Here is a 26195-nt window from a genome sequence, read left to right on the forward strand (position 1 = left end):
TATGTTTTAGTTGAAAGTTCACTCAAGTTTAGTCCAAATTTCAGGAGGTTTAGTCGAAAGCTCAATATTCTTTTGTTGGAAGGTTTGAATTTTTTAACATGAGCGACAGAAGGTGGAGAAAGGAGAAAGGTAGTACAAAGGCCGCTCCGAAATTGATGTGGGCGAACAGATGCATCCTCGGCGGATTATGCAGCTACCGCAATTCACAGATTCAGGTACAGGTAAATGCCGGTTGTGAGTTGTCCACTGGGATTCCCGATTATTTATGATCCATCCGTTCTGTATTCCCGAAACTGATCAAGTGATAACGTAAAAGAAACTGATCAAGTGATTAGCAACTCTGCAAAAAAGCTCATGAAAAGAGTGTTCTTGGAATGGGAAGTTTCTTTTCGGAAAGTAAGTAACGGACATGAATAAATTGCTTCCTCTAATGCTCCATTTTCGATATTGACACAGTATCCAATACGTATCCAGAATCCAATTTTAATCGCGAGTATCTATTTTAAATAGCTCATGATTTCATTTGGAGTACTATTTTACAGAAAATCCATGTGACTGATTACAATAAAAGCACGAGCTTTTGATCAAATAAACGGCATCCAATTAATGAATGCTAGATCTAGAAGTAACCCCAAAATAGTGGTATTAATCCGTCATCGCCCTATAAATAGTCACACTCCCGATCTATCTTCTCGAAACAACTATTGCAGCCGCAAGGAAATTCATCCCCTCTCCGTTGCATTGCAAATACTACACCCTACAACAGAATCCATGAGGCCATTGGCGGCTCTTCTTGTAGGTGTAGCCACCGCCGTGCTGCTGCTGTGCGGCGCGGACGCCACCGTGGAAACGACCTGCAGGGCGGCGGCCGACAAGGACCAGCATGTCAACTACGAGTTCTGCGTGCACGAGCTGAGGAAGCACCACTGGAGCTCCGACGCGGACGCGTGGGGCCTGGCCAAGATCGCCGCCAACATGGGCGTCAACAACGCCTACGGCGCCGTCAGCGACATCGAGGGTCTGCAGGCGAAGCCCGGCGCGGACGCCAAGACGAAAGCGGCGCTCGAGCGGTGCCACAAGCTGTACGAGAGCCAGAAGTTCGCGTTCGCCGGCGCCTACGACGAGATCAACGGCCGCGACTACGCCGCGGGCAAGGCGGAGGCGGCCAAGGCCGTTTCTCTGGCGCGCCAGTGCGACGACGCCTTCGCCAAGGCCGCCGTCCCGGTCCCGTCGCCTCTGACGCAGCGGAGCTCCTACTCCGTGCAGATAGCGACAGTGTGCACGGCCATCACCAACCTTATCAAGTGAGATGAATAAGCGGCGTGTCGATCCAAGTCGTGGCGATCTAGTATTCAAGTTTTGACTTTGAGAGCTCTTCAAGATTGTAACCATTACTTGGAAATAACGTATCTTTGGAAGTTAACTACTACTACTAGGAAGAAATAAAATGTGCTTCGTTTAATTGCAGGTTTAGTTTTGCTTAATGGAGTTCTTCTCAATTGGTAAAAAAAAGTGGAGTTCTTCTCAACGCACGCCGGTCATGCCTTTTCTTTCAAATACACTGTTTTTCCGTTACTTGTTAACTGAGGTACCAAATGTATTACTCCCTCCGGGGAATTACTTGTCGCAAATTTAGTACGGAGTACAAAGTTGTACTAAATCAACGACAAATAATTCTGGCCCAAGCGAATAGTATTAAAGTTATATGAGTACTAATAGGACTTAATAAAAAAATTATTCATCATTTTATCAAAAGGTCCTCTATGTGAGCAAGAGCCGGAAATGATTGATCATTTGCTCATTAGATGCGTCGTCACGAGACAAATCTGGTGGAAGATCATTTGTGCTTGGGGAGCGATTCAATGGTTGCCGGACGCGAGATCTTCATTGGCGGAGTGGTGGGGGAATGTTCATCTTCATGGCAGCTCAAGGAAGAATCTTGCCACTGTAGCCACTCTTGTTTTTTGGATGATTTGGAAACACCGGAACGCGATAGTGTTTGATGGTGAGACTCCGGGCATCGACAAGATCTTGAGGGCGATTCAAGTGGAAGGGGCTGCTTGGAAGATGCGGGGCTATTGACGGACAGATTTAGTTTCTTTTATGGCCCGGATAGTGTAGGTGTTGAGTGGACTGGTGTGGGCTAACCCTTTTTTGTTTGTTTGTTCGCCCGTTTAGGACCGTACTAAACTGCTTCGCAGTCTTCTTCTTTAATGGATGATACACCTGCTTCGGTGTATTCTAGAAAAAAAAGGTTTTCCATGGTAAAAGGACGTAAACAGAGGTATTCTCTCCGTCTAACAAAAGATGTCTCAAGTTTGTCAAAATTTCGATGTATCTAGCTGTGACTTAGTGGACTTAGTGTACAGATGCATTCAAGTTTAGTCAAAGTTGAGACATCCTTTGTTGAGAAAATTCCATATTTGCCACTGAGAATTTGCCCGTATGTCCAAATGCCACTGAGGATTTGCCTGTTCCAAATATGCCACTCAAATTTTGCATCTGGTACAAATATGCCACCGCCGTTAGTTGACCGTTATGTAAGAGCTGAAAAGACAATTATGCCCCTATGTAGTATGTTGGTGTGCCCTTTACAACTAATTATTCATTTTAGAGAACTTAGCTTTTCAAGATTTTTAAGATGCCATTAACACCATTTCGGAGCAAGTTTTCCGCAATAATGATTTTTGCAAGAAAAAATGGAAAATTTTGGCAGCACTAACCTTGATTTTACTTAAAATCACAAAATTCATACTATATTCAGCAAATTAATGTACTAAAACTCAACATAATTTCAGCATGCGTGCTCACAATCATTCCAATAACGTAATGTTCAAAAGATAACAGTCCAGTGTCCAAAAGAGAGGTCTTTTTGCTCCTAGTACCAACATCCTGGCAACAACCAAAATAGACAACATACATCACATATTACAAGTTCAATCTATTAGGTGCCTTTTTACTCCTAGTACCCATAGCTGGGCTACTAGCGGTTGTTCTGCTCCTGGTACCCATAGCTGGGCTATCAGGTGACACATCATGAGTGCTTCTTCCTCTGCGCTTTGGTGTGAGCTCGCCAACAGCAACAACTTGCGAGGTGGTCTTCCCTTTCGCGGCCTTGGGGTTCCCTTTTCCCTTCTTCTTCCCCTTCCCTTTTCCCTTTTGCTCTCCTGATGCATGTTTTGGCTCATTGGAAGCGGTGATAGACCTGGACATTGAAAGCTTTATCTTGTGAACACATTGCATGGTCTAAAATAGTGAACATTAATAGCTAAATGAATAGAGATGTACCTCACTGAGCTAGTTGTGATGAGGCCAGTCTCATTTATTTGACCAACTATATCATTGGAGACATCATTGCTGTTTGTAGAATAACAAACATTACTCAATTTTGTCTCATCTGCAGATTTTAAAAGATACTAGTGGTGGAGTTTAAGTCAAACTTACCTAGATGGATATATCATGGTAGGAGCAGATGTAGAAGCACATGCAACTACAATGGCTGTCTCGGTGTTCTCTTTTTCACTCTTCTTGCTCCTTTTCTTTGGTGGCCCCCTGTGGACAACAAATAAAATAATAAATTCAGCGATGAGAAGGTGAGAAATAATAATTTCAGAATTAATAAATTTGTACCTTTCAAGAAGCATAGCTGTTATTTGTTCCGGATCACCTTGTCTACAGCTGTGCCAATGATGCCCATACCCCTTGCAGATTGGGCGTTTGTGAGCACCTTTGGACTTTTGACTAGATTCTTTGTATCTGTTTTTTCTTCTCCTCCCTGCTACATTCTTCAAAATAGGTGGTTCTAGGAAGAAGCCATGCTCAGATTTTGGGCACTGAGACTTGTCAACCAATGCAGGAATGATATGTTGATACGCAGCCCTAAACTTTTGCACACTGTAACAATCATGAACATAAGCCTCAATAGACCCTCGAATATGCCCAATGAAGGCAATAGCATGCAAACATGGCTTGCCACAAACCTGCCACTCTCTACAAGTACAAGTCCTCTCTCTGAGATTCACAACCTGCCTATAACCACTCCCACCCTTGCATTGCACTTCAGCTTCAATGTCGCTAGTTCTTGTTACATCCAATGTCAAACCCCTGCTTTTCTCATGCAATTCTTTCACAATGTGTGGTAAAATTCAGCCTGTCCATTTCATAGAAATCTTCCTTCTTTTCCTCCACCTGACCATTAACTCATGCCTGACTTTGTCAATAAATTCCACAAGATGCATTCCTTTGTAATCTTTGACCCAATTATTAAAGCACTCAACAAGATTATTGGTCACGTAATCCACCTTTGAGTGTGTTGAGAACTGGCTCCTAGTCCATAATCTCATGTGGTTCTTCTGCAAGTAAGAAATTGATGTTGGCCTTGCTTGCTGAATAGCTGCAATGTGTTTCTCAAAATGATAAGAATTCCATGCATATGCTGCTGGCCAAAGGTGGTCATCATATATCCTGCCTCTAAATTTTTTCTTAAAGTTGTTCACCAAGTGCCACATACACTCTCTATGTTCTGCCATAAGGACTACGTCTTGTACCGCTGCATCAATACCTTTTCCTGCATCAATTACAAATTGCGAGCCCTTCAGGAGTGCCAATAGCATCTCTAAGCCTCTGCATGAACCAGTTCCAATTCTCCTTTGTTTCAGAATCAATTACTCCCAAAACAACTGGAAAAAACCAATTGCAACCATCTACAGCAACTGCAGCAGCCAACTGACCTTTGAACTTGCCCGTCAAGGAAGTGTTGTCAATGGCCAAATATGGCCTACAACCTCCAAGGAAACCATCTATACAAGGTTTCAATGCAAAGAATAGCCTTCTGAACCTTATTGCTCCAAGCACTACATGATGATCAATGACAAAAGAGCTACCAGGTCAATACTTGTCAATTTCAGCTTTGTAATTGTACAGCTTCTCAAAACTTTCTTCCCAGCAGCCATATAACTCCCTAAATGCTCTCTCCTTCCCATTAAATACCCTCTTGTACGGCACTTTGATATGATACTTCTCAAAGAGTTTTGTTTGCAATGCAATGGGGCCCAAACTAGAATCTTCAATGAGCCAAATTTTTCCCTTGTCAACCACCCAATTTAAGGTTGCATGTTTCATGATTTCACATCTTCTTGTGCTTGAGCATGAATGAGGATCCCTGTTTACCACCACCTGCATATTCACAAGATTATTAAATGATGTTTCACTCTAATTGCAATAGATGAACTGCAACTAAAAAACAGATTACCTTAATGCTACCATCTTAGAGGCATTCCACGTCAGAGCAAAAGGCCCTGAATCTCCTTGGATCACTCTTTTCAATATTATATTCAAATTCACGTTTAATTTCATGTTGAGCTATTGCCAATCTAAACTCATCCATGCTACTATATATTGTACCCTCCGCCATAGGTGGATCTTCCTTATCATAAGAAAAATCTGGTAAGCTATCAAGCTCCTTATCTTTGCCCACCCAATCCCCATCCTCCTCATCCTCCGACGTGTCCTCGTCAGAATATTCCTCACCAACCTCGGGCACAAAGTCAGGATCTTTAACACTGCACTTCTCTTTACAAGAAGGCACATCAATAGCACCATCTTCACTGTCACTACCATCTAAGTACATGTCTTCCTCATCGACACCAACATGTTCATTTTCCTCGAAAGTATTTGCTAAGTCCCAACCAACATAATTATTTGACAGTGTGGAAGGATGAGTGCCACTGTTGCGCTGACTGCTAGTTTCCTGAGGTGGTTTTGGAGGAGCAGATGGAAGGGATGGAGTGCATGGAATGTCTACAATAACACCTTCTTTGATTGGCCATTCTGGCTTATTAGGCGTAACATTGAAATCATGAACTGTAATCAACACTGCAATTGTTTTGGTAGTACCAAATTTAGCAAACATAGCAACCATGTCTTGGTCACTACTCAACTCAGGTATTGTTCGATTGGACTCATCAAAATAGTTAATCATGATTGTTTCATTCATACGCCACCGATATTTCTCTCCAATTTTAGAAACAAAGTTTTTGTAATTTGTTGTGTCGGAATCCACGACCATAGGAAATCTATAGCCGCGGATGCCCTCTCTAAAGTGAGACCCAACAATTTTAATGTTCAACAAGAATGATGATGAGGGGTCCATCCTGTGAATGAACACAACTCCACCATTCAGAAATCAAGCTAAATCGACTAGACCTATGAAATCTATACAACAAACACAAATATTCAGAAAAGGAAAACTATGGTTTAAAAAGTGAGAGAAGTATGCCCTGATGGAAGCCACGAAGGAACATTCGTCAATGCCTGGGGCACCTCCCCTGCTGCGAGTCCGCCATGGACCCTAGAATCCCAGGTTGGGACTAGGGTTTTGGAAGGGGCGGGGAAGAAGGCTCACACGAGGGCCATGGTGCGCCGTGGATCCAGACGCCGCTGGTCCCGTGCCGCCGCCCCCGCCACCCCCGTGCCGTGGATCCTGCCGCTGCCGGTCCCGCGCCGTGGATCGAGCAGGCCGCCGCCGCGCCCGCGCCGAGGGAGAACGACGCCACCGCCGACTGCCTTCGCGAGAGAAAGGGGAGGCGTCGTCGGGTCAGGTCGGGATTTGGGGAGAAAGAGGCAAAAAGGTCAGGGTATTTTAGTTTTCCTTTTTTTGTTTTTTTTTTCTGACATGTGGACCCAGGGGTATTTCGGTCAATATGAAATAACCGACAACTTACATAACGGTCGACTAACGGCGATGACATATTTGTACCAGATGCAAAATTTGAGTGGCATATTTAGAACAGGCAAATTCTCAGTGGCATTTGGGCATACGGACAAATTCTTAGTGACAAATATGGAATTTTCTCTCCTTTGTTGGATGGATAGAGAGAGTAGTATTTTTCTTCCTCGTCCAAAAGCTGCCCACAATATTCTTGGTAGGGGCGTGGCATTCACACCAGGATCTTTTGAGATAAAATTCAGATCAGTAAAACTCAGCACCTCCATGTTTCCCCCGATCCCCCGGCCTGAATTGGTCGGACGTTATTGGTCCCTGAACTAGCGCATCACCAATCAACATTAGATTTAGCCACTAAATTTTAAACGGGGTACTTTCAACTCTCAATAGTGTTATCTTTTGATCTTTTGGAGTTGTTTTGACCGTTACAAAGCCGCTTTGACTCATGTGATGGGACATCACCGTGCGTCATATGAGAGACGCGCCACCAACTTTCTGTAGCAAGGTATGTAAATACTAGCGACTTACCCATGCGTTGCTACGGATAAAATAATTAATCATTATGTCTAAATTAGACCAAAATTCATTATATATATTAATGGCATTTGTTGATAGTTTTATTCTTGGTGACAAACATAATTATCACCTCAGCCTATTGCAATAGATTTATTTTTTACATTAAATAAAGTTGACGAGTATTTTAATAATAGAAGAGGGTGACGGACCGCTGCCACCAATTGACTATTTTATAGTAGTAAAGATTTCGAAAGAATAATGAAGGATGAAAACAATGAAAAGTGATTTTAAACAATCTATTCCGATCCAAAATAAGTGTCATGGTTTTGAAGTAGGCTTGAACTAGGCTTAGTTCAAAACGTAGACCCTTATTTTGGATTGGAAGAAGTAGTACTAAGTTTAAAGTCAAGAGAAAACATCAAGGTTAACAGAGGTCGTGATTTTGTTTTTCACGAAAAATAAATAAATCTAGAAGCAAATGAACTAGGCCACCCGGCACTCCACACAGCCAACAGATTTTGTCTGACGTTTTTCCGCTTAAAATCGAGTTTTTTTCTCCTTTGTCATACCGCACCTTTTTGCCCTAAACCCAGCCGCACACGTCCCGCACCGAGCGACTAAGTGTTTGGTTGTAGAGCGGGGTGTAATGGAATGGAACGGTTCCGTTCCTATAGAAATAGTATGGAATAGAACGGTTCTACTTCTCTATATTCTACTAACCAAACACCTAGAAATACTGATTCCACTTGGAACCATATGATTTCTATTTATCTTTTTGAGAAATTGGATGGTTAGACATATTAGAGTAATATTCCTTTTTGAGGAAACAAATGGCTCCATTTCACTTTTATCTATTTTATGAACCAAACACAAGAACCATCTTACTTTTGGAACCATTCCATTACATTTCACTTCATCTTCTCAACCAAACATAACTTGTGGCGAGGGAGGCAGGGAGCAAATGGCTTGAGAAAATGTAACACTGCGGAAAACTTGGGCCGCCCCAACGTACAATCACTGTCCATGGTAGGCAACAAGTAATTGAAAAAAGAAAAGAAAACCCACTGCGGACAACTTTGTTGGCCCAAGTGCAGAGAGGAGTGTGCGGCAGTCCCCTGTTTGCCACACGATTTGCCAATAATGCTACTTGTTTTTTAAAGCTTTTCTTTTTGTCAAAAGCGAAACCAAACGGACGCTTAGTTTAATGTGCTGTGATTTGTTATACGATCATCTGCCGCCTCAATTTTTCGAACATTATCATCCACAGTGCGAGCTTACCTGCGTATTTGTTTTGCATAGGTATTGTGTTTCTTTATAAAGAAAACCAATTAAAACATGACTGGTGGTGCATGCATGCTACACTCAAGGAAGATGAACCAAATATAAACATTCATTGCACCTCCAGCAGGTTCGCTAAAACTGGTTCCCTAAAACCAGTCTTAGACGTAAGAGAGAAAGAATTGCTGAAAATTTGCCACTCCTCCACAGGTTCCCTAAACCCATTCCCTATTTATTTTTTTGCATCACAATGGCATGTGGGGTCCATCCGTCAGTGACATAACCGGTCTCTTCTTCTTCCTGTGTCTCCTTCTTCCCCCAACTCCCATCCTTTGCCAGAGCTCCAGCCGCGCTCCACCGACTCGCCGCCCGCAAGCACGCCGCCGCTACGGCCAGGCCCTGCCGATCTCTGCGCCGCCGACCGCGCCGCCTCTCGACGGCCCGCACACGCCGGGGCACCGAACCGCCGCCGCCGCCTCTCTGCACGGCCGCACGCGCCGCCATCGCTCCGCCGTTGCCCGCCGCTCGCTCGCCATCGTCGCTGCTCTGCAGGCTTGGGCCGCCGTTGCTTCGCCCGCGCCGCCGCTCCACATGCGCCACCTGCCGCTACCCACGATTTGGACCGGGAAATCGCTCGAGGAGCTCCACGGGAGGTGCGGGATTCCTTCAGAGGGCTCCGGGAGGCGTAGGAGCCTGTGGCTGAGCTCCTCGACGCGGGGGCGGCGCAAATCAGACGGCAGCGTGGGCCAATTTTGGAGCGTCGACCGGCGGCGTGGGGGACGGCAGCGCGGGCCAATTTCGGCATCTCCTGCCCCAATTCTAGCTGGGCATGGGTCGGGGCAAATTGCGGAAGGGCGGTGTGGTCCTGGGCGAGCCGCAGTTGGCCGGAGATGGCCGGCATCGGCGACGATGGGGTGGGAGCGTGTTCTGGCCAAACGTAACAGAGATGAAACCGGCAGTTATTTTGCCGCCGGAGCTTTTCACGTTTTATGAAATGAGGAGTCTCGTGGAAGAGGCCAGAGAATTTAGGAAAGTTCACTAAAAATTTAGATATTGTGAATCACATTTCCAACTACGTACCCATATTTAAGGAGAATATCCAAAAACTGTCAATATGGATATTTTGTCCAAAAATCTAGCTCCAGCAGCATATCAAACAAAATTGGATACTCATTTTTTTTTGATAGCTACACATATTCTATCCCTCGATACCCAAATTTGGGTATTCCCAGCTAGACTACCCAAACGACCCAAAACGAAGCGCGCGCACCCAACTGCCACGAGCGGGAACTTTCCGCGCGTCCTGCCTCCCCCGCCGCCCGCGAAATCGAGCCGCCGCCGGCAAGATGGAGCAGACCGGCGACCTCCTCGCGCCGCCCGACAGCTCCTCCGTCCTCATTGGTGCCCCTGCCGGCGTGCCCGTCACCCCCCTGCCCCCAGCCGAGCCCGCAACAGGCGCCGCCCCCAAGCCAAAGGCCCATCGGCGGCTAGGGCTGGCGCTGCCGCTGGCCGGCGTTCCGTGGCCCCCCTCCGCCACTCCGACGATGGTCGGGCATGGCTCCGCCGCCCCTCCCCTGCCGGCTGCGACCACAACATCGAGGAAGCGGGTTCCCTGTGACCCGTCCGCGCCGGCGTCCAAGCGGCCGGCGAAGAAGGCACCGCCAGCCCCTCCTACGGCCTCCCTGCCTCCTCCTCCTCCTCCTCCTGCAGCCTCTGGCCCCGCTGCACCCGCTCCTCCTCTCCCTCCGGTGGCACCTGCACCTGCCGTGACCGAGGTGTTCGATGGAATGCCTGAAAGGTATGAAATTTGAGCAATTTAATGGATTTGAGATGAAATGTTTAAAACTGAATCTTTCTAGCTCTAAAGATACTTCTAAATAATGGATCCTTTTGCATTTGGGAGTTCTTTTGTGACTAATGGTCCCAGTCCATTAGTTTCGACACGAGAGTGATATTTGTTTCTCTATTCTTTAGAAAATGAACTGAAGTGTGTGCCTTGTGAGAGCCACCCTAAACCATTAGGATGAGGAGGCAGGGAGGGGGAGTTGTTGTGTAGAGCATGGCAAACCATCACTCTAGATGCAATCACCGGTGTTGAGCAACAAAGCAACACCTATTGGGAACGTATCCATGATCACTACAAGGACAACAACAAGGAGGGCTTGTACCGATCACGAGTATCACTCTCACATAGATGGCAAACTATACAAGCGGATTGCCAAAAGTGGGCAGCATGTTTGGCACAAGGAACCTGGTGGAGCTGGGGTTTTTTTGTGCAACTTCTAGGTAACGGTGGTAGTCTGATAGTTATTTTAGGGAACTTGCTAGAGATGCTCGACATATACCGATCTTTTCCAATCTGAACTTCCGTGATTCAGTTTACCGAATCACGGAAATTCAGTTTCGTCCAGCTCGCCGCAGAACAGAATATCGAAAATGCAACCCGAACTTTCGAATTCAAACATGGTGCGAATTATTTAAACAACATAACTTGGACGAACACATCACATTTCATACGACATCATGTTTTCCATACGAAAATACAAAATCCTAAACAAAAGATCAGGAGTAAACAACAAAACACGTCGGCACCATCTTCATGCCGCGCCGGAATCTACCTCCGCCATCTCCGCCTACTCGTCGTCGTCGAAGATTACGACCACTGGAGTCTTGGAGAGCTTGATGGCCAACTCGAGGTCGGCCTGCTCCTTTGCATTTCGGCGCGCTTTGTCCTCGGCAAGGCTTACCCTCGACTGCTCCTTCACTTCACACATGATGGAGTCGTTGGAGCTGTCCTAGTAGAAGCCGTCGGAATCCTCCTCCTCCTCGCCGGAGCTAGCGACGGAAGGGCCACTGCCGCGGCAGGCCGCAGTGCGGGAGGACTCGGCCTCCTCCCGAGGCGTTGACGGCGCGGGAACCGGCGCTGCGCCCTCTCTGCCTCCTCCACCGGGTATGCATCCTACTGGCAACGGGCTTCGTTGCTGAGGTGGCGGCGGTGGTACCACCTCAGCATGCCCTGCCGGCGGGCACCTAGGCGGCGCTGCTCGTCGGGGGTGAGGGCGGTGTCGGTGTCGGTGGCGGTGGTCCTGTTTCCCAACCACGGTGGGGAAGCGGTCCGGAAGCCGCGACGAGTGGTGGACGAGGACTGCGGACTCATTGCAGTAGCTTCCGACGGTGGCGCGTTTCTGATTTGCTACGGAAACGGCCCTCGGAGGGGCCGTTTCGGTAATCCGAACTCATTTTTCAGTTTCGAGCCGCAATTCGTTGTCTGATCGGTTCATTTTTTTTGCCCAAAACCAATAACCCTGTTCGGGCGGCCTGTTTTCGGTATCTGCTATAAATGCTCTAAGAGGCTTCTAGCTTCCTGTAGAGCCAACCATGGTGTTGGGAGGGTGACGGCAACGCCTAGAACCAAATTGGATGGTTGGTGTGTTGTTGCGAAGCAGGTCTAGGGCTGCATTTTGCGTCATTGACATCGAGAGGCATGGGTGCCCGAACAGGAATGAATTTTTGGTGGACCCTCGTTTGCTGGTGCGCAGTGGTCTACTGGTCTTTGATGGTGCTTCGCCTAGAGTTGCCACTATTCTTCAGTGCATTGCGAGCGTGGGAGACGACGCCTGGCATAGTGCAGGCTTGTTCAAGGGGAATGTTTTCAATAGCTTCTCAAGGTGGGGATCATGTGTGGGTTTTAAGAGAGTATTGCGTTTGTATCGCCTAAGACCTCGTAATCGCATCGCGGATTTTTTTTCTTCAATATATATGATACACCTATACAGGTGTATTCTAGAAAAGAAAACAATGTCTGAAACTGAAAAGAGACATCACCTCGACCTTCAGGTAAGATCAGAGAAATCCGTGTTAACGAGCCTTGTTCCTAGTGCAAACGTAATATACATCCGGATCGGAACCTAGCTTGTTCCTGGGCCTTGTTCCCAGGCCAAACGTGAAATACATCCGGATTTGAACCTAGCTTGTTTTAGTTTGGTGAGTCTGATCTGCTTACGTACTCGATGACGGCCAGATGGACATGTAGTACGTGTTTCGTCACCATAGCTAGTACTAGTTCCGTCCAACAATAGTTGAGGGCATTAGTTTTTCTTTTACCAATACCACAAATTACTATATTAGTAATATATAATTACATGAAATAAAATTGATATCCATTATATTTCTTTTCAAGAATATTTGTTTATGGTTATGATTCTGATTACATTAGTCACATATTAATAAAGTAATTTATAGTCAAAATTTTAGTTAACCGAAACATAATATGTTCATTATTGTTGGACGGAGGGAGTAAGCCATCAGGTAGATCCACTCGGATACCGTAAACTGTAAAGGCTTAGGCCCTATTTGTTTGGGTTTCTGCTTCAGCTTTTGATGCTTCTAACCCTCTAAAAAACACTTCTCTTGTTTACACATGAAGTCGGGAAGCTTCTCAGATTCACGTGTAAACGAGAGAAGTGTTTTTTAGAAGGTTAGAAGTACCAAAAGCTGAAACTGAAGCCCAAACAAATAGGGCCTTAAACGGTCTTCGCCAACTGATGACGCCATGACGAAAAAACTATTCATGCTTCACAGCCGTAAGGACTCTTGAATTCTGTAGTCGCGAAGATCAACTTTTTTTTGCGGAGAAAAAGGGCGTTCTACTAAATCACATAATAGTTTGGTTTCATTTCGTGTTTAACACGGCCAACAACACGACAGGACCTGAGCTCAGCCACATGTCTGTCCTCGCATCACTCCTAGCAACATTGGCAGGAGTATGACTAGCAATATTTTGGGATCTATAAATCTTGACAAACTTGAACACCGCTTTATCTCATGCACTAAGAACGTAAGAGGTGACCGATCCTCCTTAGTACTCCCTCCATTCATGATTTTTGTCGAAATATTACATGTAATATTTGGACAAAATTTTGAGACAAAACTTATGAAACGGAGGGAGTAGAATTTACCATCGCGATGGCAGTCGCACATTGGCGAAGATCAACTTGACGTACAAGAACGTTCACGCGAGATGGAATATCATTATATTGGGTTGAGAGCGTACACTTGTGTTTTTGATTCCTACTCCGCTGCCAATGCCGGGCGAGATCGATGAACCTCATGAGTCCATCCTGACAAATGAAGGTCGTACGGAACAACGTATGTAATGATTGTAAACAAAAGTTTGATGAATAGATTTACTTTCCCTGCAAAAATAAAACCTCATGAGTCCGACTTGCCGCGTCATTACGATGATCACGCGGCGAGTTAACAACAGCGTGCCCGCGTCTGTCTCCTCCGAACAGAGCTTAACAGAGCTTGGATGGCGTACTGCTCATGCCGTCCTGGCGTGCTAGTCACTGAGCCGTGGGGTTCTCGCACGACACGGCATGCGTGCGGCGAGCAACCATGGCCGCGTCTGACTCGCTCCACATGCGCGGCCGACGAGTTCCTCTGCTTCCTTCCGCTGTTCATGGTACTACTCCACGTTGGTTTAACCCGTAGGAAGAACATTGAAGTTTTTACTCTGGTCATCCCGCCTCTGTAAAATGGTAGTCTGGTCAAAAAAGTAGGCGATAGAGCAGCAGGGTGTTAATGTTTGCAATCTGCACCTGCAAAGTGTTCACTTCATCATCCACATCATGCAACCCACGAGCAATTTAATTTGGTAACATGACCCATATTTTCTTTGTTATGTACCATCTTTCTAAGGATTACAAATATTAGCTTCTTTTTTTTATTTCTCCAAAATATTTAATGTTCATGTACGTCAAAATTGCTCCTATTACTTCACACGTGTTTTGGATGATCAAGTCGTTTGATTCTACAATATTCTTATTTTTTTTGCATTTGAACATTTTATTATTATTTGTTCGTAACTCCAATTTTCAAAGTCCAATGACGAGTTTGGTATGGAGAACCGTATTTGTGACATTTATTTTATCACCTTCATATTGTGTTGTCACTATGTTGAGGCTTGTGCGGTTTGTTGGTCTATATGAAACTAGCTAAGTACCCGTGCGTTGCAACGGAGAGACAAATATTTCAATGATTTATGTTTCAAATATAGATTACGCATGTCCATCGACCGATCGAATTTTTTTCTTTCCAAAACGTAATTGACAAACACAGAACTTACCTTAATTTGTGGAACTTACCTTCCACATGGGCTTAATTTTCTCAAATATAGATTACGCATGGTTTCCTTAATTTGTGGAACTTACCTTGCTATGGGCTTAATTTGTGAAACTTACCCTGATATGTAATTAATTTGTGGAACTTACCCTGCGGCAGGACTGCGTCCCATGGCGACGTCCACGGGGACCGGCAGTGCGGCACCCCACGGCGGCGGCGGCGGGACTGCGTCCCATGGCGGCGGCGGCGGGGACCGGCAGTGCCGCACCCCATGGCGGCGGCGGCGGCGTGGACCGGTACATGGAGGGATGGGCGCGGGAGGGATGGTGAGGGAGAGGAAGGGATCGAGTGGGTTCCGGTGGAGAGGAGAGATTTCGGGAGAGGAGAGGCTGGTGGGCGGTGGCGGCGGCTCGCGTGGCAGGGAGCAGCGGTGGCATGCGGGCTGGGCGAGATGCGAGAAAAGGAAAGAGAAAAACGAATCGGGAGTTCGGGCGGTGGCATATGGATGTAATTTCTGTGAATTTGGGAGGACGGACCGACGACCAACCAAACTACAAATTAAGTAGTAGTAAAGATTGCACGAATGAGTTGGTTTTTCTTTTTTCTTTTGCAAAGAATGATTTGTTTTTTCACAACCCATATTTTTGCAGGTCATGCTATACGCGTCTCACTAGCTCCGTACCTGATCCCTATTGTTTCGGATGAAGGGGTGGGAGTCTACTGACTTTAGGTGCAACAGACTTGAGACGGTGATTAGGGGGTTGTTCAGCCGGTTTGTGTGACGCGTCACTCTTAGGCTTGAAGGTGTTTTTTGATTCATCTTGGTTATGCCTTGAAACTTGTACCTTGATTGTTTGAGACTTGTATTTTGAATGTTGCTTAATAATATGATGGTTGTTGCATCATCCATGCAGAGGTCAGGATTTGCCCTCCTTTAAAGAATGTATGATTATTTTTCATAAGACACATTTGTACTAATTCATATAAAAGTTACCTTCCACAAGTTATACAACATGAAAATATAAGATATGCTTTTTAAGAATTAGGGATTGCCATAAACACAAAGAAAAAGAATTCATTAGGTCCAAATCTATACAGAAAAAATTTCTTGGAATCAAGTGGACGGAGTCAATGAGTCATGCTGGAAAAATCCTTAAACATTCTAACAAGGCAACATATCAGGTGAAAACTTCCATCGGATTCAAAACTCCTAATCATATCCATTAGATTTAAAATAAAGGTTTATTTAAAGGCACTTTATGAAGAAAAAACATGAGTTGGGATTCTCTAGGGTCTTTTCGATAAAATGCACATAAGTGATTAAAGATTTCACATTTATCTCATCCGTTTATTTAAGATCTAACGGTTAGGATGGAAATTTTCAACTTTGTGAGATTTCATCCGATAAATTCCCTTTAACAATGCGTCAAGCATATATGCCTTGCATCGCATTTGCAGTTGCAGAAAATCTTCTTCTCAGATTAAAATCAGATAAACTCTTTATTATGGGGCTGGACGTCTGGACCCAATGAAGAGAATTAACCGCAGCGTTGAGTACTCCAGTAAACCGCTCACGTCCACCGCCATCAACGCGCAATAAGATAGGGGCCGCTGGAAATCTCCTCAGATTCCTCTCCGTCTCCCCCAGTACCACAATCCCCACTTCGCAAAAACCCCAACTCGCCGCCGCACCACCATGTCCTCCGGCAGCACGCCCTGGGACATCGAAGGCCCTCCCATCCAGTTTAGAAACAGCGTCACCGGCGATCCCTCCATCCATCGCAGATACAATGAGTACGAGGATGACGGCGAGCTCCTCCCGCCGCCGCTGGGACGGCGCCGCTACTTCGGCGAAGAGATCCCTTCCTCCCACACCCCATTCCGTCTCAGAGCCTCCTTGCTCTCCCGGGAGTATCGGTCGCTCGCCAGGTCCCTCCACCGTCGTAACACTCCCACCCTCGCGCTCCCCTCGAGGAGGCGCACGGCTGCACCGTCATCCAGTTCGACGGAGGCCGTCATCGTTGGCCCGACGGCGGAGGTGAACCCGCCGCTGAAATATCGGCATTCGGTCTCTGCTTCTGCTGCTGCCGCTGCCGCCACCTCCAGCAGAGCAGCCGCGGCATTCGCCGTGACCCCGACTGCAAGAGCGCTGAGCCCTGTCGCCTCCTCGACCGCTGATCCGTCGCCCGCCGGTTTGGCAGCCGCCTTGGCCTACGGTGCCGGCCGTTGGATCCCAGGCTTCGGGCCGAAGCTGCCCGCTGTGAAAACCCCCGTCACCAGATCGAGGACTTCTGCCGAAGGTGGCCATGGTTTTAGTGCCGGCGCCGCGCCTAAGGTGGATAAAGCTCTGAGCGCGTACGGTCGGGACATGACGGCCACGGCAGGCAAGACTGATCCGGTGATCGGCCGCGACGACGAGATCGATCGAATCGTCTGCATCCTCTGTCGCCGGACCAAAAACAGCGCCGTGCTCGTTGGCGCACCAGGGGTTGGCAAGACGGCCATCGCCGAGGGCCTTGCTCAGCGCATCACCGCTGGGACGGTACCTGCCGCGCTTGCAGGTGCACGTGTCGTGGAGGTCGATCTCGGGGCGATGGTGGCCGGGACCAAGTACCGTGGCATGTTCGAGGAACGCCTCAAGAATGTGATTAAGGAGGCGGAGGATTCGGAAGGAAAGGTGATTCTGTTCATCGACGAGGTCCACATGCTTGTCGGCGCTGGTAAGTGCAAAGGCGGCAGCATGGATGGTGTATCCGCTGCGTGGGTGCTAGTACATTTGATGATTATCTGAAGTACATTGAGAAGGATGCTGCATTGGAACGGCGGTTGCAGAAGGTGCACGTGGAGGAGCCGAGCACGCAGGCAACCATTGCCATTCTGCAGGGGCTAAAACAGCGGTATGAAGAGCACCATGGCTTGAAAATTCAGGATGCTGCTCTTGTTACCGCTGCACAGCTTGCTGGGCGCTATGTCACTGGTGAGGAATCGTAATTTTCTTTCCAGCTTGCTTGCATTGGTTTCCTGGGTACTGCATTATATGGCCACTTGGGTTGGGGACTTGTGGTGGGTTTATTAGAAGCTGGCTGTAGCTATAAAATGGATCTAAGTTGCATTACAAATCGACATTGTATAAGGCTTGGTGTGGCTAGTAGATAACAATTGCTGTTAGAGTATGATTATTAGTACTTCCTCCGTTTCTAAATATAAGATGTTCTAGTTTTGTCCTAAGTCAAACTTGTTAAAGTTTCACCAAGTTCATAGAAAACATATACTAGCATCTATAACTCTAAATTAGTTTTAATAAATCCATCATGATATATCTCTTCATAGTGTACTTATTTGATATTGTACCAATTAGTATTTTTTTCTATAAACTTGGTCAACTTGATAATTTTGACCTCGGACAAAGCTAGAACATCTTATATTGAGGAACAGAGGTATTAGCATGCATACAAGGGATGGATATTACATTCCAATATGTGTGAGAAGTTGGAAAGTTCTTGAATACAGTATTCCAAGATTGACAGAGACACATACTTTAAGTTGGGTCATATTTTAAGTATGATTGGACAAAGTTGGCCAACTCATGGGCAAGCAAAACCATGACCTGTTATTTTTTTCTAGCCAAGTTTTGTTTGGGCAAACTTGGGCTCAAACCAAACACACCCTTAGATACATGTTTTTTTAGCAAAAATATCTGTAACTTTCTAGAACACGGAAACCATTACGGCCCCATTCGTTTCATGGGATTTTCAAAGAAAATCCAAAGGATCGAGGATTCCTTAGGAAAATGTACTTTGGATGCATTCGTTTCGTAGGAAACAAGCAAATTGATTCCTTAGGATTTTCACTGAATTCCTTTGATTTTGGAGGAAAATGAACATTAGGTCCAACCTCTTTTTTCTCATAGGAATGAAGTTGGACCGTTTCTTAGGATGGCAAGTGCCACCCTATGACAATTCTAAGGTTTGCTCTTTTCCTATGTTTTGCTTTCCTTTGAACCGAACGAGCCCTACACATCAACTGGAAAAAAAAAGAACAATGATCCTAGGAAAACCACAAGGCGCCTCTTAAAAAAAATCACCCCAGTCATTGTATTCGTTGGTCTTTCCTGTTCGGACCGCCTCGGATTTTCTCTGGCTCTCTAGCAAAGCAGTGTCAGATAAAAATGAGCAAACATGACCACGTTCTCACAAAAGCACATGAGTTTGAGACGCCACCAAAGTTTGGAGCTGCACCCTGAAATAGCCAGCCGTCATGTTAGAAGGGGCATTGGCTGGGCTTCACCCTGGAATCTGCTGGTCCTTGATACACCAAGGTTGATGGATAAGGAATCCCACCATGCAGCAAAACAATAGAGACCAAAATAAACTCGCAGGACTAAGCAAGCCAAATCTGCAATGCTTCAAAATCACCAACTCTGCCGCTGGAGAAGGCAACACTGCAATGTGGAAGGAACTCTTCCATGGATTGCTGATTCCCGCCAATTCAATGCCATGGAACACCAAAATTATAGCAGGAAGACTGGAAGAGACCTAACTACACGACCCGAACATAGACCCAGGTTCCTCCCACCTCTTGATGCTGAGGTGGCCATCAAAGGCGAGAGGGACTGGTGGATCCACCGGCCATAAGAGATGGATTCGCCGGCTGCTAGGGTTTTCTTCGGCCCAGTGCTTGGAGGCAACTTAGTTCTATGGAATTGTATTGCATGTTAATGCTGTCAATGCCAGAGTCTTGGCTCTCCATGAAACAAACATGATGAGTGTTCAGTAATCAGTAGTTGCAGTCACCTAGTCAGCTGGAAGTACGATGAAAATTGAGAAGGGGGAGGGAATGAAAATTAAAAAGGGGCGGAAGAAAACGGAATGCACTCTTAATTGGTCATGATTAGATGACCATCCTTACGCCCATCTTTGTCTTATGCTATCATTTTATAATTTAAAACTATTTACATAAACGTTGTGGGCCCACTGTAGTTTCTGTAAAAAAAACATAAACGCTGTGCCCTACAATTGAAGGGCATGAGTGATTATATTAAAGCTTTATTGACTCTTGTGAGATACATTAAGTTAAAATAGTTTGCAAATCATGTATACTGATGAAGTAAATTTGTGGCAGGGTCGAGTAAATAGTGCAGCTTGTAATGTTTTCCATTGAGCTGCTTGCATGTGTAGTAACAGTGTATTTTAGAGAATTGATGAATCCTGTTACTGCCTGCAGGTCGTCAATTTCCTGATGAGGCAATCGACCTGATTGACGAGGCATGTGCTACCACAAGGATGCTGTTTGACAGCCAAAAACAAGTGAACGGAGCGCAAAGTAGCTCTGCGGAAGTAGTGAAGGAAGAAATTGTTGGCCCAGATCATGTTGCACAAGTACACATTCTTTCTGCAGTCTTTGTGAATATTTGATTGTGTCAATGCAATCTCTTTGTGAATATTATTAATTGTTTCTACGTAATATGCTTGTCATGTTCCAATGTTATTTGAAGGTTGTGAGCCGATGGACAGGAATTCTTGTCACTACGCTTGATCAAGATGAGAAGGATAAGCTAATCCACCTTGCTGACAGATTGCATGAGCGAGTTGTTGGCCAGGACGAAGCAGTCAATTTGGTTGCGCAGGCAGTGTGACGCGCTAGGTCTGGCCTTGATCAATCTGGCCAACCCATAGGATCTTTCCTCTTTCTGGGACCGACTGGTGTTGGAAAGACTGAGCTTGCGAAAGCTCTGGCTGAGCAGCTATCTGACAGTGAGAAGATGTTGGTTCGCTTTGACATGTCTGAGTATGTTAATAGTGGATCTGTGTTGCGTCTCATTGGAGCACCTCCGAGGTTTGTATATCGTGCTATTTGTCAATTTTAAATTTCCTTACTAATTGTTAGTTTGACTGATTTTAGTGTTTACTTTGTAACGTCTTTGAAGTTATCATGGTCACGAAGATGGTGGACAACTGACTGAGAAAATCAGTAGGCGTCCATACAGTGTGGTCCTTTTTGATGAGGTGGAGAAGGCAGATCCCTCGGTGTTCAATGTTTTTCTTCAGCTCCTTGATGATGGTATGCTGACTGATGGCAAAGGCAAGACCGTAGATTTCAAGAATACCATCATCATTATGACCTCAAATCTAGGAGCGGAGCACCTGACGGCAGGAATTTGTGGAGAAACAACAATGGGAGTTGCACGGGACCTTGTCACGAAAGCGGTGTGTAAATCACGAACCACTTATTGTAAGGCCGCAAAAGACTTTCTGATTGTCATTTATACATGTTTGTGCAGGTTCAGAAACACTTCAAGCCTGAGCTTCTGAACAGATTGAGTGAGATGGTGATATTTGAGCCTCTTTCGCATGAAATCTGAAGGAGGTGGTCAAAATCCAGATGAAAAACGTCGTTGCCAGTTTAGCTGACAAAGGCATCTCCCTATTTACAAGTGATGCTGCGTTGGATGTCATTTTGTGAGAATCATACAACCCGGTAAGTAAAGTTTTATTTTCAAAATTACTGCTGAGATCAGCTTCCTGCAGTCAAATAACCTGGAGATATTTGCTGCGTTCTCTTGGCAGTTGTACGGTGCAAGACCCATAAGGAGGTGGGTGCAGAAGAATGTGATGACAAAGCTCTCCGAGTTGCTGGTCAATGGAGAAGCAGGTGAGGGGTCTACAGTTTCCATTGATGCCATGGCCGATACGAAGGGGCTGAGATATGAAGTGGTGACGAAGAAGGTGGGAGATGTGCGGGGCAAGACGCCGGTGGTGGAGCTTCCTAGCGACTCTGACGACAGCAGCGATGATGAGGCCGAGGACATTCCCGCGAAGAAGAAGGCGAAGACGGTCCGCTTCAGCGTACCAGCAGATCGCAAGTGAATGAGCTTGGTCTCATCTACTTCCTTCGGTATTAGTCAATAATAACTAGCAGCAAGATAGGACTACGTACTGAGTCAGTCTATAGTCTGACCTCTTTCTTGCTTGCTAGCATTAAGATAGGACTACGTAACGTATGCACTAAGCCAAAGTGTGAGCTCTTCATTGCTACTGTGGTTTTGCTCCCAAGCTCGCCTCCTTTATTTCGTCAGTGACAGTCTGTTGGTAAATGCTGCTCTACATATATATTATGTCTGGTCTATAATCTACCGGTCTATATTACTTCTTCCGTCTCAAAATAATTGACGTGGATGTATAAGAATCTATACAAATTCATGCCACTTAATTTCCGGACGGTGGGAGTAGTATATATGGTATTCTTACGTAATACGTTATCGTTGTTTTCTTGAATCTGGATCGTGGCGTCGCGCCGATTCTCTGATCGTTGTAAACTCGGAATCCCGGCGTATCCTCTCCTATGGAACCATGAGCGGAATTTCAAATACATGGCCCGAGAACAACTCTAGCAGATACCAAAAGGGGGTGATCTGAACTAGTCTTTCAGTTTGGGGCCGAAAAAAGCGGTCTGTACGAAGGGAGCGGCTCCGGCCCGAAAAAAAGAGTTCAGGGTAACAAACGGCCTCTCCCGAGGTACGTATATCTCGGCTCAGAGGGAGCGGTCTGTATAAAAAACGAACAGACCGCCGCACCAAAACCCCCTTCATTGCCTTTTTGTCGCGAAGCCCTTCTTCTCAGGCGGCCGTACCCGTTCCCCACGCGGCCAGGGAAACCCTAGCGGGCCGCCCGCCGCCGCTTCGAGGGGGCGGAAGAGAGGACTCTGCCGCCTCAGCAACTACGGCGGCCTTATCGGCCACCTCTCGTCGTACCCAAACCGCCCTCCGACGGATGGAGGTGGCGTCCGGGAGCTCAATTGCTGTGAGCACTCTGCTTCGGGAGGAGGCGGAGAGCTCCTGCGCGGCGGTGCGACATGCCCCCCGCCCGAAACCTTCCACCACCTCCTCCTCGCCTCCTCTGCATCTGGCGACGGCAAAGTGTCAGGTGGAAGCGTCGTGGAAGAGGCGGCGTGGCGCCAAGCGAAGGAGCAAGCCAACGTCGACTGGGCGGTTCATCTCTACCTCGCTGGCATGAATGCCGACAAGATCATTGTCTTCTCCGACGATGAGTAGGCGGCGACGAGAAGACCCCAAGGAGCTTTTGGTTTTTGCTGGAAATTGCTCCTCCAAAGTACTTAGTTTTACTTGTAGTTTAAATTAATGAACCTGTTCTATCTTATGTGATCATGTGTTAATTATGAACTTGCATAGTATTAACTTGCTATGTTTAGAACGCGCGAATCGATCCGTGTTCAAATTTCTGTTCAGGTCAGTATATGTTCTTTCCGACACCTTCAGGTACTGAACTTCTGAGTTTAGTCCAATCGAACTCGCGTAGTTCAGATCGCGGGCATTCAGTATCTGCTAGAGTTGCTCTAAGTATTGTGAAAGGGGTCGAACTGTTGAGGATGGGGATCATGGCGCGTGGGAGACGGAGAGGAAATGAATATCTGGCACCATTCATGGATCCCGAGGGATGGCAGTCGACGCCCTATTACTCCACGGAGTCGCACGATTTTGGAGCGCTTTGGATCTGAATGACCCAATTACACATCAGCGGTATGTTCTACTTGTATAGGATATTTTCTAGGAGGAGGATGCAAGCCTTAAATTCTTGGGTCTTACTATGGCTCGGGCGACTCCATTTCTCAGTTAACCAGCCCAAGCAACTCTATTTTGCTAAGTGTGATACTCTAGCGAGCAATTTTTTGATAGGTAGGAGCCTCTAGCTAGTAAAGCAACGGACTTTGATGCAGAATATTAAAGATGGGCCCGTGAACTTTAGTACTTCTGCTTGCAAAATGCAAAAGCAATGCTTCGGCTAAAGAAAATGACCGTTGCTAACGAAATCATAACATATGCATTGCACAGCCAAGGCCAAGGCAAGCGTTGCATCGCCATGACAATTTATTTAAGAAGAGAGAGAGGAACAAAAGTCAATAAAAAGAATAGCAATCAAATTTTTAAAAATTGCACGTGAAATTTAAAAAATTGCACAAATTTATAAATTTTAAAATTTGCATGTGAAATTTGATATGCAATTTTCTTAGATTGAAACTATCCATTGCGCATTTCTAAAAAGAAGAAACATATGCATCCTTAGAACCCCCTAAAAACGGGCCTCCCTTGACAAAAAACACACACATAGCCTGGCCCCACGCCATGGATATAGACGAAACCCAACTAAGATCCGTCCCCCAACCTGAAAAAACAAAAGCAAACACCATATAATTTCTTGAAGTAGATCAACGAACATGAATTCGATTGATTTTAAAAATTGCGTTGAAATTTTAAAAATTGCAATGCAATTTTATATATAATTTTAAAATTTGCATGTGAAGTTTTATATGCAATTTTCTTAGGCTGAAACTATCCATTCGCATTTCTAAAAAGAAGAAACATAAGCATCGTTTAGCATCCCCCTAAAAACGGGCGTCCCATGACAAAAAAAAACACATAGCCCGGCCGCACGCCATGGATATAGACGAAATCCAACTAAGGTCCAGTCCCCCGGCCCGAAAAACAAAAACAAACACCATATAATTTCGCGAAGTAGATCCAACAGACCACGGCGTGTCGACTGAGAACATATAATTTCGCATTGTTCCCTTGCTACTCTACGTTAGAATAACACATATATAATCTGCAACTGTGAAACTTGGAGTGTGCAGTTCGTAAAAGAAGAATAGAGGCCTAGAAAAAACACATATCGACCATTTGTGATAAAGACAACTGAATAAAGTAAAATAAATGAAATATAAAGAGACAAACACATACTATTTGTATTATTAATTTGTTGCATATTAAAAAGAAAAGGTAAAACAAAAGATAATGAAAACATGGGGAAAATAAATTAAAAATGAACCAAAGGTATAAATATAAGAAACAAAAATAAAAGAAGAAGAAGAAAAATGGACGTGCAAGAGATTCGAACCTCCGACCCATATGCATATGCAAGAACGAAAGGATGCAAATCACCATCGACCAAACCAGGTAGTTAACGGAGTATGTTGTATCCATTCAGTTGGACTGCTTTTATGTGTCATGTGTCTCCATTGAGTGATCAGTTGTGCAATGGTGCTCTTTTCAAACAGATTAAAGCTTTTGTCTTTTTAAGCTTTGTTCAACTTTGCTTTAACTTTTGCCCACGAGCTTGTAATAAGGCGACGGACGCTCGATACATGGTGCAACGGCACGACTCGCCTCCCTAGCGGTATGGCCGGACTCCAGAGGTGCTCCTGAGTTCTGGTCGCCAGAGATTTAGCTGGCCGAGATGGTTAATGGAAATTCAGTTTCCGTGTAAAAAAAAGAGAGAAACCCTAATCCCACTGGAAACTATCCGATGTTTCCTCAGCTTCCGTGTCAAAAAAAAGAGAAACCCTAATCCCACTGGAAACTATTCGATGTTTCCAGATTAATCAAATAGCTCGTTTGGTTGGAGGTAATTAAAGACAGGGAATGGGAATTAAAAGAGATAAGACTTTAAATTTATTGTTTGGCTGAGGGTATTGGACTTCAGCGGGGAAGGGGAAAGGAAATTAGACAGTAAAACTTCCCAATTTTCTATTCGGGGGGGAGGGGGGGGGGGACCTGGTAATTGTGAGAGGGAAAGGGAATTGAGATTAAACTCTCATTCCCCTTTCCTATGCCTTACCAAACACGCCGAAATATGTATGGAGTTTCTCCATTTGAGATGGCATAGTATGTCAAAAAATGCTACAACTTGTTCCGAAACACTTGAAGTGTACAAACTCGTCTGTGTTGAAATTATGTTGTTCAGTACATAAATATGTAAGAAAAATAGGTTTAGGCATACCCTCTATTCCTTTGCCTTATCAGTGGTGCCGCTCACAATGCAATTTGAGGCTAAAGGGTGGGACCTACTTATACTGCTAATTCCAGAGTCCTGATCTATATACAGATAAGCTTCCAAGTTTAAACAAACTTGTTTCCAAATAGAGTCAAGGTGTAATTAACAACCACAATATAATTCACCTGTAATCGGATACTATTTGTGATGTCCCAGGACACAGGACACGTGAGTTGTCCGCCATAATTAATCTAACTAGATTAATCACGTAGATTATAATCAGGGATGAAATCTGACCGTTAATCTAGCTCCTTCCAATTAATATTGTACCCGGATTATATTTCCAGTATAACATACATGTATATTGTATTCCAATATTAATTGACCGGCTTCCTTAAGCATGCGCTCAAGTGTATACTCCAGCAAGAGTATATTCCAATATTGATCAAATCAATATATGTACACTTATACTCCTTCCGTTCCAAAATATAACGTGCCCACACATTTCGAGATCTAATTTTGACCATCAATTACATCAACAAAATGTGAATTATAAGTTATTTCCAATGGTATAACTTTTATAATACATAATTGACATTTTGTTGGTCTAATTGATGGTCAAATCAAAATCTTCAAATGTGTGCGTGCCTTATATTATGGAACGGAAGGAGTAACTAATAATTCCGCTAATAAGCAATTCCATCCCTCATAAAGAATATTTCCATGCTTATACAAAGCAACATTCCACAATGAAGCAATATGAATAA

The 26195-nt window shown here is 45.3% G+C and overlaps 3 protein-coding genes and 1 pseudogene across 5 annotated transcripts; 3 read left to right on the forward strand and 1 right to left on the reverse strand.

Moving 5' to 3' along the window:
* Positions 1–682: 682 nt before the first annotated feature.
* Positions 683–1528, forward strand: LOC100822977 (pectinesterase inhibitor 8). Its single transcript, XM_003575034.4, has one exon. The coding sequence runs from the start codon at positions 772–774 to the stop codon at positions 1306–1308; it is 537 nt and encodes a 178-aa protein (XP_003575082.3). The 5' UTR covers positions 683–771; the 3' UTR covers positions 1309–1528.
* Positions 1529–2774: 1246 nt separating this feature from the next.
* Positions 2775–6606, reverse strand: LOC100843784. The gene is made up of 5 exons (XM_010237200.2): positions 5252–6606; positions 3631–5175; positions 3445–3552; positions 3289–3357; positions 2775–3205 (listed from the first exon to the last, which is right to left on the reverse strand). Exons 2-5 carry the CDS (start codon positions 3642–3644, stop codon positions 2929–2931), a joined length of 468 nt encoding a protein of 155 aa, XP_010235502.2. The 5' UTR covers positions 3645–5175; positions 5252–6606; the 3' UTR covers positions 2775–2928.
* A 1828-nt stretch (positions 6607–8434) lies between these two features.
* LOC112271778 (nascent polypeptide-associated complex subunit alpha, muscle-specific form-like) lies at positions 8435–15521 on the forward strand. 3 transcript variants are annotated; one of them, XM_024461851.1, is made up of 3 exons: positions 8448–10316; positions 14801–15148; positions 15292–15521. In XM_024461851.1, the coding sequence occupies exons 1-3, from the start codon at positions 9865–9867 to the stop codon at positions 15344–15346; spliced, it is 855 nt and encodes a 284-aa protein (XP_024317619.1). In that variant the 5' UTR covers positions 8448–9864; the 3' UTR covers positions 15347–15521. The 3 variants fall into 3 exon arrangements, 1 of the variants encoding a protein (XP_024317619.1); XR_002965181.1 differs by having other exon boundaries at positions 8633–10316; positions 14801–15203; XR_002965182.1 differs by lacking the exons at positions 14801–15148; positions 15292–15521 and adding an exon at positions 10493–11233 and having other exon boundaries at positions 8435–10316.
* A 769-nt stretch (positions 15522–16290) lies between these two features.
* Positions 16291–21715, forward strand: LOC100844085 (annotated as a pseudogene).
* The last annotated feature ends 4480 nt before the right edge of the window (positions 21716–26195 follow it).

The sequence above is a fragment of the Brachypodium distachyon genome, chromosome 3 (assembly GCF_000005505.3).
Source record: "Brachypodium distachyon strain Bd21 chromosome 3, Brachypodium_distachyon_v3.0, whole genome shotgun sequence".
Classification (NCBI taxonomy): Eukaryota; Viridiplantae; Streptophyta; class Magnoliopsida; order Poales; family Poaceae; genus Brachypodium; species Brachypodium distachyon.

Excerpts from the sequence above, each read along its gene's own strand:
- LOC112271778 (XM_024461851.1), top strand. The coding sequence starts at position 9,865 with ATGGAGCAGACCGGCGACCTCCTCGCGCCGCCCGACAGCTCCTCCGTC. Across the intron at positions 10,317-14,800 it reads TTCGATGGAATGCCTGAAAG|GACTGCGTCCCATGGCGACG; the intron begins GTATGAAATTTG and ends ACCCTGCGGCAG. Across the intron at positions 15,149-15,291 it reads TCGGGCGGTGGCATATGGAT|GTCATGCTATACGCGTCTCA; the intron begins GTAATTTCTGTG and ends ATATTTTTGCAG.
- LOC100822977 (XM_003575034.4), top strand. The coding sequence starts at position 772 with ATGAGGCCATTGGCGGCTCTTCTTGTAGGTGTAGCCACCGCCGTGCTG.
- LOC100843784 (XM_010237200.2), bottom strand. Across the intron at positions 3,358-3,444 it reads ACCATGATATATCCATCTAG|CAATGATGTCTCCAATGATA; the intron begins GTAAGTTTGACT and ends TTCTACAAACAG. Across the intron at positions 3,206-3,288 it reads ATCACAACTAGCTCAGTGAG|GTCTATCACCGCTTCCAATG; the intron begins GTACATCTCTAT and ends TTCAATGTCCAG.